A 13,632-nucleotide genomic window follows, 5' to 3' on the forward strand; every position below is an offset into this window, starting at 1 on the left:
AAAAAAAAAAAAAGGTACTGTCCATTAAACTCACTTGTCCTAACAAATTTCACTGTAATCATCCAAGCACCACTGGCCTCTCAGAAAGATTCTCAAAGTATTCCATTTCTTGTATCCAGTCTATTTCAACCACAAATATAGGGATGTATTTGCCAAGTGAGAAAATTTATGTAAATGTGCTCCATAAAGAGCAATGCCCTATAAACATTAGGTATTATAAACTAAAATTATGACAAGGATCCTTGAGAGCCAAGAATAAAGGAATTTAAAGATCAAATAAAGACTACTCATCCTAGTGCTATTAACACACACTGAACCAAAGGCAAAAAGACACCTCATACCAAGAGAAGCCTTGACTTACCTTCAGGCTCACTCTCTGACCCTGAGAGACTGCCATAGCTGCTCATCAGTGAACACAAGGCTGGCGTCACCTCCTTAGGAATGACTGTCTGTGGTGGTTTCTCTTCCTTATCAGATTCTGAACAGATGGGGAAAGAACAGGATTTAAACAGCATACCCCCAAACAGCTCCCACCAACACAAGAAAGCTGGCGTCTACTCTTTCATCTGTTAATAAAAGTAACTTGTTATCATTTCCTTGATCTTCCCAAAAAATGAATTCTAGAAGGCTTGACAAATTTCTGGTTGGTTTAAATCTTAAGCAAAGAAGTTATTTGCTCCAGGGCAGGGACAGGAACAAATGGAAACTACACATAGCTCAGTTAACTTACCATGCTTCACAGGTGATGGAATTTGAGCCATCCCTAAATTAACTTAATTACACAGTCTTTGCTATTAATTTACATGTAGGGCAAAAGTAAAAAATTTACTTAACTTTACTGGATAAGGATCATTAACTCTGAAAATCAGACTGAGGAATAAAATAGTGCTGTTTTTATTGTTGATTTACGAATAAAATATTGTGGGTTTAGGACTGGTTTTCCAGAATCAAGTAAGATTTAAGCCATTCTATGGGCTTAGAGTTTTACTGAAATGCCTGTTTCAACCTTTTTATTATTCAGAACTTCTAAGAACTTAAGTCAACAAGCCAACCATGAGAGTTTCACAAGCACTAAAGAGCCTGCCAAAGGGAAAGTGTTTGATCAGAGCCCAGCAAGTTCCACCGGAGCCGTGGGACACCACCTATTACATTTATTTTTGGCAGCTCTAAAAACGCATTAACTCTATTCTAGACAACCCATAAAAATCAAGCTGGATTGAAGACAATAAGTAACTTGCCTCTTTAATAAACCAATCTGACCCACAACCAATATGAAATGTTTCAAGATGGAGTATTTAATGTTCAAAACTGGGAAAGGGAAAGCAAACATTCTACCAGGAAATGGAAATACCACTGTATGCGAATGTTGGCCGTGCATCTCCAGTGGGATGAAGACATCTCCTATCTTCTACTATCCACACAAAAATTGCTCCTTATTAGTTTTAAGATACATTATTACCGTTTCCTCCGGATTAATGAAGGGAAAGGAAACTATGTAATCTACATATGTAAATTAAGCAGAAAACTTGTATGATGTTAATGTCTATCCATTATTCAAACAATAGCCTTCAAAGGCCTATAACTTCTAAGAATAAGAGTAATCGAGGCTCTTCATTTTACATTTAAATATAAAATAGAATATAAAATAAAAACCTATAACAATTCAAACTTTGAAAGAGGCACTGTGTGCTCTGGCACTATCAAATCATCTTCTACAATGCCGTCATCAAGGGTGGAGGGGATCCCCCAAAGTCCCATGCATTTCTAACAGCATTTTTAGCACCCATCCTAGAAGGACGGTCAAAGGCATTCAAAGACACTGTACTGGATAAAAAAAAGATACTCAAAAAACTCCCCCCTCCCTCTTTTTTTAAAGAGCAGCTAAAACACTTCTCTAAACTAAAAATAACAGTATAAAGACAGTAGCAATCAAGATGATAGAACTAGACTTGAGAGTTACTATATAATAAACCAAAACATACTCTTATTGTTAAAACATGAGTGACACTTTCTTGGAGAAATTCTTCTAATTATGTGTATGTGTGTGCGCGCACAGGCGTGCACATGCTATGTTCACACACCTCAAGGCTAGATCTCTTTCTTTTTCCCATTTCTCAATGTATTACATAGAACAACTCACAAATACTGTACAGTTGAAGAGAGGTGCTGGTTGAAGTAGAGACAGGAATAGAACTTCCCGGGCTGCCTTCCCACTAGGACCTCTCATATGCTCAGCTCTGTGGAAGCTCTACAAATTCTCCTTTTGGACTTTTATACAGCTTCTACTACATAGGCATGGCTGGCTAAATTGTAGGCCACTGAAAATCAACTTAACCTTCAACCTCTCTTCTCTCCCTGGAAGTTGGAAGGTAGAGATGAAAGACCTAATCTTCTAATCTAGCACTGCTCTTTCCAGTGACCAGTCCCCATTCAGAAAGTATCTAAGGGCTGCCAGCCATCCTAGACTGAAAGCAAGGATGACTCTTTAAGTCTACAGCATTTCTCTGAATTACAATGCTGAGCAAGCAAAATGTTGAACCTCCTAAATCTCCTCAAAAACAAAAATAGGAAAAAAGAATATCCAAATCAATCATGTATGCATATGTGTGTATATATATATATGTATAGAAATTGTCAATATCAATGTCTTATCCAACTCTACACACCAGCTTCCCATCCAATTTCTTTCTATAACTTATTTCTTTATACACTGCTGACTGCCATTACTTGATTTTGCCTGTAGGAGAAAACAATTACACTCTTTACCCACAAGAAGATCTATAATTAAGTCTACTAAAGAAAATGCAAAGGTTGGGAATGGAGCTCAGTGGCAGAGTGTTTGCCTAACATACATAAAGTTCTGGATTCAGTCTTCTATAGTCTCTTAACTCTTAAGACACTCAGGGCTGGGGTGTGGTTCAGAGAGTGCTTGCTTAGCACTAACTAAAACCTGGGTTTGATTCCTGGTATCATAATACAATCAAAGACATTTAAGGATGGAGCATATTTTGCCAACTATGCACTAGGCCAGGTTATTTCCAGGTTATTTTTACCATCTACTCTTTAACCAGTAAAGCCAACAGATGTTCTAATGCTCTATGACAAGAGCTATATTTATAACAAGTGACTAATGAGTTAGATTGTCATTGTTTTATGGATGATGAGACTCTACAGTTGAAGAAGGTTGTGGCTACCTTACTGAGTAGCTGCTTTTTTTCTAACTCAGATAGGAGACTTAAATTTTTAAGAAAAGTTAAAGAACTTCTTGCATTTTTATTTACTGGCTTTTGTTCTGTCACTATTCCAAAACTACCAAAGAGCTGCTAGCCATCCTGGACTGTGAGTTTCACTATGTATACTCGGTGGGAACTTGTGTAGCCCACAATCCTCCTGCTTTAGCATCCTGAACGCTGCCATTACAGATTATACCACCAGGTTATTGTATATATATTTAAACTGTAAAAAAAAAAAATACTCAGTCTTAACTGATGAATATCAAAAAGAGATTTAAACAACAACAAACTCTTAAGTAGGCTAATAACCAAGAATATGTAAGAATTTTAACATGGAACTTATATTTGGGCTACAGATGACATTCTGTCACCAAAATCACACATTGCAAATCTGAAGATGTCTCTAAAACTAAAATGAAGAAAAAAAATCACTGTCCAAAAGTAAATTCAGCACTGGCTAAAGTATTGTATGCCTTTCCTTAAACTTGTTCTCACATCTTCACTATCGTAGGATCGCAGTATTTCTGAGAAAACTTCAAACTTCACCTATGGAGGACATGTAGGATACTAGTGGAATCAGATTACTGAAGTTCAAATTCAGGCTCTGCTACTAATCAACAGTATGGCTAAGGTAGATTACCTGTGTTCCTCATTTCCAAAGCAGAAGTTGTCATAGTACCTAGGTAGATGGTCATCATATGGAAGAGTTAATATTCATAAAGCACATAGAGCTTAAGAAATAACCTTACTCAATAACTGTTAACTGGTGTTAAACTTTTATTTAATTTATTTATTTAATTTATTTTTATTATTTATTTATTTTTGTCAGTCATGGGGCCTGAACTCTGGGCCTGGGCGCTGTCCCCTCAGCTCTTCAGCTCAGGGCTAGCACTCTACCACTTGAGCCACAGCGCCACTTCCAGCTTTTTTTTTCCTTTTTGCTTATGTGGTGCTGAGGAATCGAACCCAGGGCCTCATGCATGCAAGGCAAGCGCTCTACCACTGAGCCACCTTTCCAGCCCATTTCTATTACTCTTAAAGGCAGGAAATTAGAAACCTCAGTTTCTTTCCATTGCTTTATGGTTTTCAATAAGCATTTCTATTTAAACAACAACAAATCCTATTAAGGATTTCTTAAAAGCCTGCTGCTGTAGTAATCTGGAATTTTTGTTAATTGTTTTATTTTGTGCCAGTCCTGATGGATGAACTCAGGGCCTGCGCACTATCCCTGAGTTTTTGTGCTCAAGGCTAGCGCTCTACCATGTGAGCCACAACTCCATTTCCAGGCTTTTTATTTTTTTAAGTCTCATGGGCTCTCCTGCATGGGCTGGTTTTGAACTTCAATCCTCAGATCTCAGCCTTCTGGGAAACTAGGACTATAGCTGTGAGCCACCAGTGCTCAACTTCCATCTGTATTTTCAATGGACAATTTCACCTTATTATAAATTTCCTTAAACTAATGTCTGATTTTAAGCAGTCCTGAAAACTGGGATCATTTCACTTACTGAACAGCAGCTATATCCCAGCTTCAACTTCAAAATTAAGATATATAGACAAGTGTTCAAGGACCCTAAGGTTCTGCCCTACCTTTCTGACATATATGAACATTAGTGTGAAGAGCAATCACTTACCATTTCCAGGAGATAGGGATGATGTGTTCTTGGTTCAAATAGTGTTTGATAGTTGCGAATATTTTTTTTCTTCTTGGGGTTTGTATTTCGAAAGCTTTTCTTTGTACTTCCACACTGGGCTCCTGAGGAGTTCTGAACAGTTGCTACAGCATTTTTACTTGGACTCTTGGGAGCAGTGCTCTGCAGAGCCTGATTCTCTGCCACAATGTCTGCTTCTGTCTTGATGGGAGTTTCTAAGTTTTATGAAAAACAAACACAAAAGTTAAACAACACACAGAAAACAGGTAGAACTTTCAAAGATAACCAAAAGAGCCACAAAAATCCTCCTAGCCGTCATATTGGCTACTTAGTTAACTGACGGCTAGGAGAGATTTTGCAAAGCATTTGTAATGCATTCCAATTTTTTTTTTCAAATTTAAAGCTGAACCTGCCAAGAATTGAGGAGACTAGGAAATAATATCCAAAGACACTTGATCTATAAAATAAATATTAAGACAGGAAACAGAAATATGTGGATAAACACAAGACATATTTCCTCTTATTTGAAAAAAATTAAACATAATTGACTAAAGTATTTTAAAATAGTGAGTAGGATTTATAATATCTGTAGAAATAAATTCTATGGTAACAGTAGCACAAAGTAAAAGAGGACCAAATATTAAGTATGTTGGCTGTAATCTTTTTCCTTTTGTGCTGGTATTGGGGCCTCATACTCACTTGATATATAAAAAATAAACATCAAGACTTAGGAATATGAAACAAGGGCTTTCTCTTCTAAAGCAAGGAATTTTAAATAATTAGTCAAAATTAATTTATACAAAATTAGGGGCTGGGAAGGTGGTGGCTCAGTGGTAGAGTCCTTGCCTTGCATGCATGGGGCCCTGGGTTCGATTCCCCAGCACCACATAAACAAAAAGAAATAAAGCCGGAAGTGGCACTGTGGCTCAAGTGATAGAGTGCTAGCCTTTGATAGAGTGCTAGCCTTGAGCTGAAGAACTGAGGGACAGCACCCAGGCCCAGAGTTCAGGCCCCATGACCAGACCACCCCCCCAAAAAAATTAAACATTGATTTTATCACAAAGTGTCCTTTGGTACCTACAAGATTTCATATTACTGTTCAGGAAGACAGCAAATGACATACAAAGGTGTTAAGGGAAAGCAATATAATTGGCCTCTATGGCTTTTAAGTCTGCACCCTGTTTTTATATCTGTTCTGCCACAACTAACATAGCATACTTAATGCTATATGACCTATAAGTAAAGATATGAGTGTAACAGTATTTTATCTTAAGAAAGAGAAGAAAGAATTAATTCAGCTTGTCTTTATGGGATTCAGTAATCTGGTAATAGTTTGCTTCCCTAGAAATGTAATATGTGTTCAGAGAATGACTCCAGGTTCAAATTAGTATATTTGAAACAAGAGTAAGAATTAAGTTGTTTTCCCAAAATTGATATAATAGGCCACTATCTGTTAAGGAGGACTCTGATAAAGTTAACGTAGTTTATACTTCAAATTTCAAGTTGTTTTTGGACAAAACATACCATAGGCTATTAATTTAAAACTTCCCATGTTATATTCATATTTCATACTGAAGCCTAGCTCTTCTTACTCAACATCCTCCAACTATCCAAACATTAGTTATCTCTAGCCTAATCAATACTAAATGAGCTGTTATTTTCATGAAACTATTTTCAAATCTTCATTCTAAATAAAGGCTAAGACTGTATTCTTACCTTTAGCACAGTCCTACATTGACTGTACTAAAGCTACTGTAGTTTGACTACATTTCTCCTGAGACACATATGCTTAAGTTCTCTCATAGTTGGAGAAGCCTAAATAAAATTACCATAACAGGACATAGGTTTACTCACCAAATATATGTAGAATTATCAATACAAACCTTGGGTTAAAACTTTTCTTTCTAGCTAGGCATAGTTCTCACATTTATAATCCTAAATGCCCGTGGGGTACAAATCAGGAAGATTGTGGTTTGAGGCCAGCTTGAACATAAAGTGTGCAAGACCCCATTATCAACCAATAAAGTTAGTCACAGGTGGCCTACACCTGTGATCTCAGCAACACAGACAGCACAAATAGAAATGAGGTCCATGCTAGCTCAGGCATAAAACAGCCAAAGCAAAAAGGCAGTGACAGTCTAACTCAAGTGGTACAGCACCTGCATAACAAGCACAAGGTCCTGAGTTCAACAACTCTAGTACCACCAAAACCCAAAACAAAACGTCACCTGGCATCATATGGCATCATATCAACACTCTATTCACAGTACTTGTACACATCCTCCCTCCAAAAAAAAAAAAAAGGTACTGTCCATTAAACTCACTTGTCCTAACAAATTTCACTGTAATCATCCAAGCACCACTGGCCTCTCAGAAAGATTCTCAAAGTATTCCATTTCTTGTATCCAGTCTATTTCAACCACAAATATAGGGATGTATTTGCCAAGTGAGAAAATTTATGTAAATGTGCTCCATAAAGAGCAATGCCCTATAAACATTAGGTATTATAAACTAAAATTATGACAAGGATCCTTGAGAGCCAAGAATAAAGGAATTTAAAGATCAAATAAAGACTACTCATCCTAGTGCTATTAACACACACTGAACCAAAGGCAAAAAGACACCTCATACCAAGAGAAGCCTTGACTTACCTTCAGGCTCACTCTCTGACCCTGAGAGACTGCCATAGCTGCTCATCAGTGAACACAAGGCTGGCGTCACCTCCTTAGGAATGACTGTCTGTGGTGGTTTCTCTTCCTTATCAGATTCTGAACAGATGGGGAAAGAACAGGATTTAAACAGCATACCCCCAAACAGCTCCCACCAACACAAGAAAGCTGGCGTCTACTCTTTCATCTGTTAATAAAAGTAACTTGTTATCATTTCCTTGATCTTCCCAAAAAATGAATTCTAGAAGGCTTGACAAATTTCTGGTTGGTTTAAATCTTAAGCAAAGAAGTTATTTGCTCCAGGGCAGGGACAGGAACAAATGGAAACTACACATAGCTCAGTTAACTTACCATGCTTCACAGGTGATGGAATTTGAGCCATCCCTAAATTAACTTAATTACACAGTCTTTGCTATTAATTTACATGTAGGGCAAAAGTAAAAAATTTACTTAACTTTACTGGATAAGGATCATTAACTCTGAAAATCAGACTGAGGAATAAAATAGTGCTGTTTTTATTGTTGATTTACGAATAAAATATTGTGGGTTTAGGACTGGTTTTCCAGAATCAAGTAAGATTTAAGCCATTCTATGGGCTTAGAGTTTTACTGAAATGCCTGTTTCAACCTTTTTATTATTCAGAACTTCTAAGAACTTAAGTCAACAAGCCAACCATGAGAGTTTCACAAGCACTAAAGAGCCTGCCAAAGGGAAAGTGTTTGATCAGAGCCCAGCAAGTTCCACCGGAGCCGTGGGACACCACCTATTACATTTATTTTTGGCAGCTCTAAAAACGCATTAACTCTATTCTAGACAACCCATAAAAATCAAGCTGGATTGAAGACAATAAGTAACTTGCCTCTTTAATAAACCAATCTGACCCACAACCAATATGAAATGTTTCAAGATGGAGTATTTAATGTTCAAAACTGGGAAAGGGAAAGCAAACATTCTACCAGGAAATGGAAATACCACTGTATGCGAATGTTGGCCGTGCATCTCCAGTGGGATGAAGACATCTCCTATCTTCTACTATCCACACAAAAATTGCTCCTTATTAGTTTTAAGATACATTATTACCGTTTCCTCCGGATTAATGAAGGGAAAGGAAACTATGTAATCTACATATGTAAATTAAGCAGAAAACTTGTATGATGTTAATGTCTATCCATTATTCAAACAATAGCCTTCAAAGGCCTATAACTTCTAAGAATAAGAGTAATCGAGGCTCTTCATTTTACATTTAAATATAAAATAGAATATAAAATAAAAACCTATAACAATTCAAACTTTGAAAGAGGCACTGTGTGCTCTGGCACTATCAAATCATCTTCTACAATGCCGTCATCAAGGGTGGAGGGGATCCCCCAAAGTCCCATGCATTTCTAACAGCATTTTTAGCACCCATCCTAGAAGGACGGTCAAAGGCATTCAAAGACACTGTACTGGATAAAAAAAAGATACTCAAAAAACTCCCCCCTCCCTCTTTTTTTAAAGAGCAGCTAAAACACTTCTCTAAACTAAAAATAACAGTATAAAGACAGTAGCAATCAAGATGATAGAACTAGACTTGAGAGTTACTATATAATAAACCAAAACATACTCTTATTGTTAAAACATGAGTGACACTTTCTTGGAGAAATTCTTCTAATTATGTGTATGTGTGTGCGCGCACAGGCGTGCACATGCTATGTTCACACACCTCAAGGCTAGATCTCTTTCTTTTTCCCATTTCTCAATGTATTACATAGAACAACTCACAAATACTGTACAGTTGAAGAGAGGTGCTGGTTGAAGTAGAGACAGGAATAGAACTTCCCGGGCTGCCTTCCCACTAGGACCTCTCATATGCTCAGCTCTGTGGAAGCTCTACAAATTCTCCTTTTGGACTTTTATACAGCTTCTACTACATAGGCATGGCTGGCTAAATTGTAGGCCACTGAAAATCAACTTAACCTTCAACCTCTCTTCTCTCCCTGGAAGTTGGAAGGTAGAGATGAAAGACCTAATCTTCTAATCTAGCACTGCTCTTTCCAGTGACCAGTCCCCATTCAGAAAGTATCTAAGGGCTGCCAGCCATCCTAGACTGAAAGCAAGGATGACTCTTTAAGTCTACAGCATTTCTCTGAATTACAATGCTGAGCAAGCAAAATGTTGAACCTCCTAAATCTCCTCAAAAACAAAAATAGGAAAAAAGAATATCCAAATCAATCATGTATGCATATGTGTGTATATATATATATGTATAGAAATTGTCAATATCAATGTCTTATCCAACTCTACACACCAGCTTCCCATCCAATTTCTTTCTATAACTTATTTCTTTATACACTGCTGACTGCCATTACTTGATTTTGCCTGTAGGAGAAAACAATTACACTCTTTACCCACAAGAAGATCTATAATTAAGTCTACTAAAGAAAATGCAAAGGTTGGGAATGGAGCTCAGTGGCAGAGTGTTTGCCTAACATACATAAAGTTCTGGATTCAGTCTTCTATAGTCTCTTAACTCTTAAGACACTCAGGGCTGGGGTGTGGTTCAGAGAGTGCTTGCTTAGCACTAACTAAAACCTGGGTTTGATTCCTGGTATCATAATACAATCAAAGACATTTAAGGATGGAGCATATTTTGCCAACTATGCACTAGGCCAGGTTATTTCCAGGTTATTTTTACCATCTACTCTTTAACCAGTAAAGCCAACAGATGTTCTAATGCTCTATGACAAGAGCTATATTTATAACAAGTGACTAATGAGTTAGATTGTCATTGTTTTATGGATGATGAGACTCTACAGTTGAAGAAGGTTGTGGCTACCTTACTGAGTAGCTGCTTTTTTTCTAACTCAGATAGGAGACTTAAATTTTTAAGAAAAGTTAAAGAACTTCTTGCATTTTTATTTACTGGCTTTTGTTCTGTCACTATTCCAAAACTACCAAAGAGCTGCTAGCCATCCTGGACTGTGAGTTTCACTATGTATACTCGGTGGGAACTTGTGTAGCCCACAATCCTCCTGCTTTAGCATCCTGAACGCTGCCATTACAGATTATACCACCAGGTTATTGTATATATATTTAAACTGTAAAAAAAAAAAATACTCAGTCTTAACTGATGAATATCAAAAAGAGATTTAAACAACAACAAACTCTTAAGTAGGCTAATAACCAAGAATATGTAAGAATTTTAACATGGAACTTATATTTGGGCTACAGATGACATTCTGTCACCAAAATCACACATTGCAAATCTGAAGATGTCTCTAAAACTAAAATGAAGAAAAAAAATCACTGTCCAAAAGTAAATTCAGCACTGGCTAAAGTATTGTATGCCTTTCCTTAAACTTGTTCTCACATCTTCACTATCGTAGGATCGCAGTATTTCTGAGAAAACTTCAAACTTCACCTATGGAGGACATGTAGGATACTAGTGGAATCAGATTACTGAAGTTCAAATTCAGGCTCTGCTACTAATCAACAGTATGGCTAAGGTAGATTACCTGTGTTCCTCATTTCCAAAGCAGAAGTTGTCATAGTACCTAGGTAGATGGTCATCATATGGAAGAGTTAATATTCATAAAGCACATAGAGCTTAAGAAATAACCTTACTCAATAACTGTTAACTGGTGTTAAACTTTTATTTAATTTATTTATTTAATTTATTTTTATTATTTATTTATTTTTGTCAGTCATGGGGCCTGAACTCTGGGCCTGAGCACTGTCCCTCAGCTCTTTAGCTCAAGACTATCGCCCTACCACTTGAGCCAAAGTGCCACTTCCAGGTTTTTCTGTTTATGTGGTGCTGAGGAATTGAACCCAGGGCCTCATGCATGCAAGGCAAGCACTCTACCACTGAGCCACCTTCCCAGCCCGTGTTAAACTTTTATTATTACCATCCCTACTAAATTTCATCTTTACTTAACCCAACATTTCCTGTGCCAAGATCCTTCTGCATCCTAATCCAGTCAGGGAAGGTTTCCCTCATTTCTTACCATCTCTAATAACTTTTACCATGTGGTTGTCATAGAAACTGTCATCCAAGCTGAACAGAGACTAGAATCAAATCTATGATAAACAGCAGTTCACTCACTAATAATCTTTCTCTTCTGTAGTAGAAAGCATATATAATTAAAGCACAATGTTACATATATTTCCATTTCTCTGAAGGAAAACTGGAGTCTCAGAAGCTGAAACTACCTGTACATGATAGCAATATTTTAGTGCTTTCAACTTTTTTTCTTAAGTCTTAAAGAGAACATTTGAATAAACTATGGACACATATAAGTATACTTTTAAGTTCTGAAGAATATAATTACACAAATAAAATAAATAGGACTATTTTTCCAAGGAGAGTATGCCTGTGCTTTGGAACACAAATAACACTGGCTTCCAAAGCATTAATGCTTTATAGGTGGAATGAAGGAAAAAATAATCGAGCAAATTTGTACAGACAGTAATGAGAAATAACCTTAAATAAAATTCCCAATACTATATCATACTTTGGAAATTAACCAACAAATAGTATCTTTCACTATAATTTGCTTGTCCCATGTACCTACCTCAAGACGCAGAAAGAATTTCTGAAATGAGGTTTTTGATAAGATATTCCTCATAAAAACAAAAATTAAGCTGGGTGCTGTTAGCTCACACCCGTAATTCTAGCTCTTCATTAAAGGCTGAGATCTGAGGATCACAGTTCAAAGCCAGCCTGAGCAAGAAAATGCATGAGACTCTTATTTCCAATTAACCAGCAAAAGTCCAGGAATAGAGTTGTGGCTCAAGTGGTATAGTTTTAGCCTTAAGCAAAAAATCCCAGGCATATTGCTCAGGCCCTGAGTTCAAGCATACCACCCCCGCAGCCCCTCCTTCCCCACAAAAAAAACAGTCAGGCACTAGTCATTCAGTCCTATAATTCTAGATACGTGGGAAGATGAGATTAGAAGGATCCAACCCAGCCCAGGCAGAAAAACCCCGTAAGATTCTATCTCAACAGAAGCAGCTGGGTGTGGTAGTGGCATGCACTTGCCATCCCAGAAACTTGGTCCAAATATTCAGCCAGGCAATATGTAAGACTTTACCTAAAAAATAATCAGTACAAAAACAGCCTAAAGGTGCAGTTCAGCAGTAGAGTGTTCATCAGGTAAGCACAAGGCCCTGAGGTGAAACTGCAGTACTGCAAAAAATAATAAAATAATCACTTCATTTGTATGTATTTGCCATTATATCTCCATGAACAAGGCTATGAATAATCAATTTAAGCATCACTGTCCACATACTTATATACACACTGCTTTCCTTTTGGCTTACCAGAATCACTGTTTATCAACACACCAAGAGGATCTTCATTTGCCTCTGCTGGACCTTCAGGCTTTGAACCACAGCAGTGATTCCCTGATGAAGTGACTGCTCCATGAGTAGCATTGCCATTGTTACATTTCTTGTGTTTGCTAGGACTTCTAATCTTCACCATTTGTGAATGTCTGGACATTCCTTTCATCTTGCTGGGGAAAGAAAAAAAAATATACAGTTCGGTAAAAAATGCAGTGACTTCTGCAAAAAAAAAAAATTGAAAAGGAGTACTGAGTGTAAAAGAAACTAGATGTTAAAGTGATCAAGTGTAGCTTACTAAACTCAATCAACCAAAATAAAAGAAACTGTCTCCCAAAGACGGAGAAGTTTACAGTAGTCCATTAAATGAACAAATACCACACAATCTACCAATCTACCAATACTACATAATTTATCTTACTCATGCTCAGCTACACACTCCCATTCTTATATTTACCACTCTGACATTTGGCTCTGTTGTGCAATCATTCCATCAATTTAACTTACATTTATGAATATAAAAATATACCTTGGAGTTTATATGGTTTTGTCTACTCATTTTAAAGGAGTCTTAAACTTTTTTCAGCATTTAAAAATGTTACCTTTCCTTTTGCACAATGATCTAAAGATAATTTTAAAAATAATTTTAAAAATATGCCACTTTGGGCTGGGAAGGTGGCTCAGTGGTAGAGCGCTTGCCTTGCATGCATGAGGCCCTGGGTTCGATTCCTCAGCACCACATAAGCAGAAGAAAAAAAA

The 13,632-nt window shown here is 37.1% G+C and overlaps 1 protein-coding gene across 1 annotated transcript in view; it reads right to left on the minus strand.

Moving 5' to 3' along the window:
- Positions 1-13,632, minus strand: part of Nufip1 (nuclear fragile X mental retardation protein interacting protein 1) — a 36,608-nt gene that overhangs the window by 3,379 nt on the left and 19,597 nt on the right. Inside the window, exons 7-9 of the mRNA XM_013027505.1 lie at positions 12,853-13,046; positions 7,534-7,650; positions 4,865-5,097 (exon numbers count right to left, since the gene is read on the minus strand). Of these exons, the coding sequence (XP_012882959.1) occupies positions 4,865-5,097; positions 7,534-7,650; positions 12,853-13,046 (544 nt within the window). The remainder of the gene's footprint in view (positions 1-4,864; positions 5,098-7,533; positions 7,651-12,852; positions 13,047-13,632) is intronic.

Source organism: Dipodomys ordii, unplaced genomic scaffold (genome assembly GCF_000151885.1).
Source record: "Dipodomys ordii isolate 6190 unplaced genomic scaffold, Dord_2.0 Scaffold1, whole genome shotgun sequence".
Classification (NCBI taxonomy): domain Eukaryota; kingdom Metazoa; phylum Chordata; class Mammalia; order Rodentia; family Heteromyidae; genus Dipodomys; species Dipodomys ordii.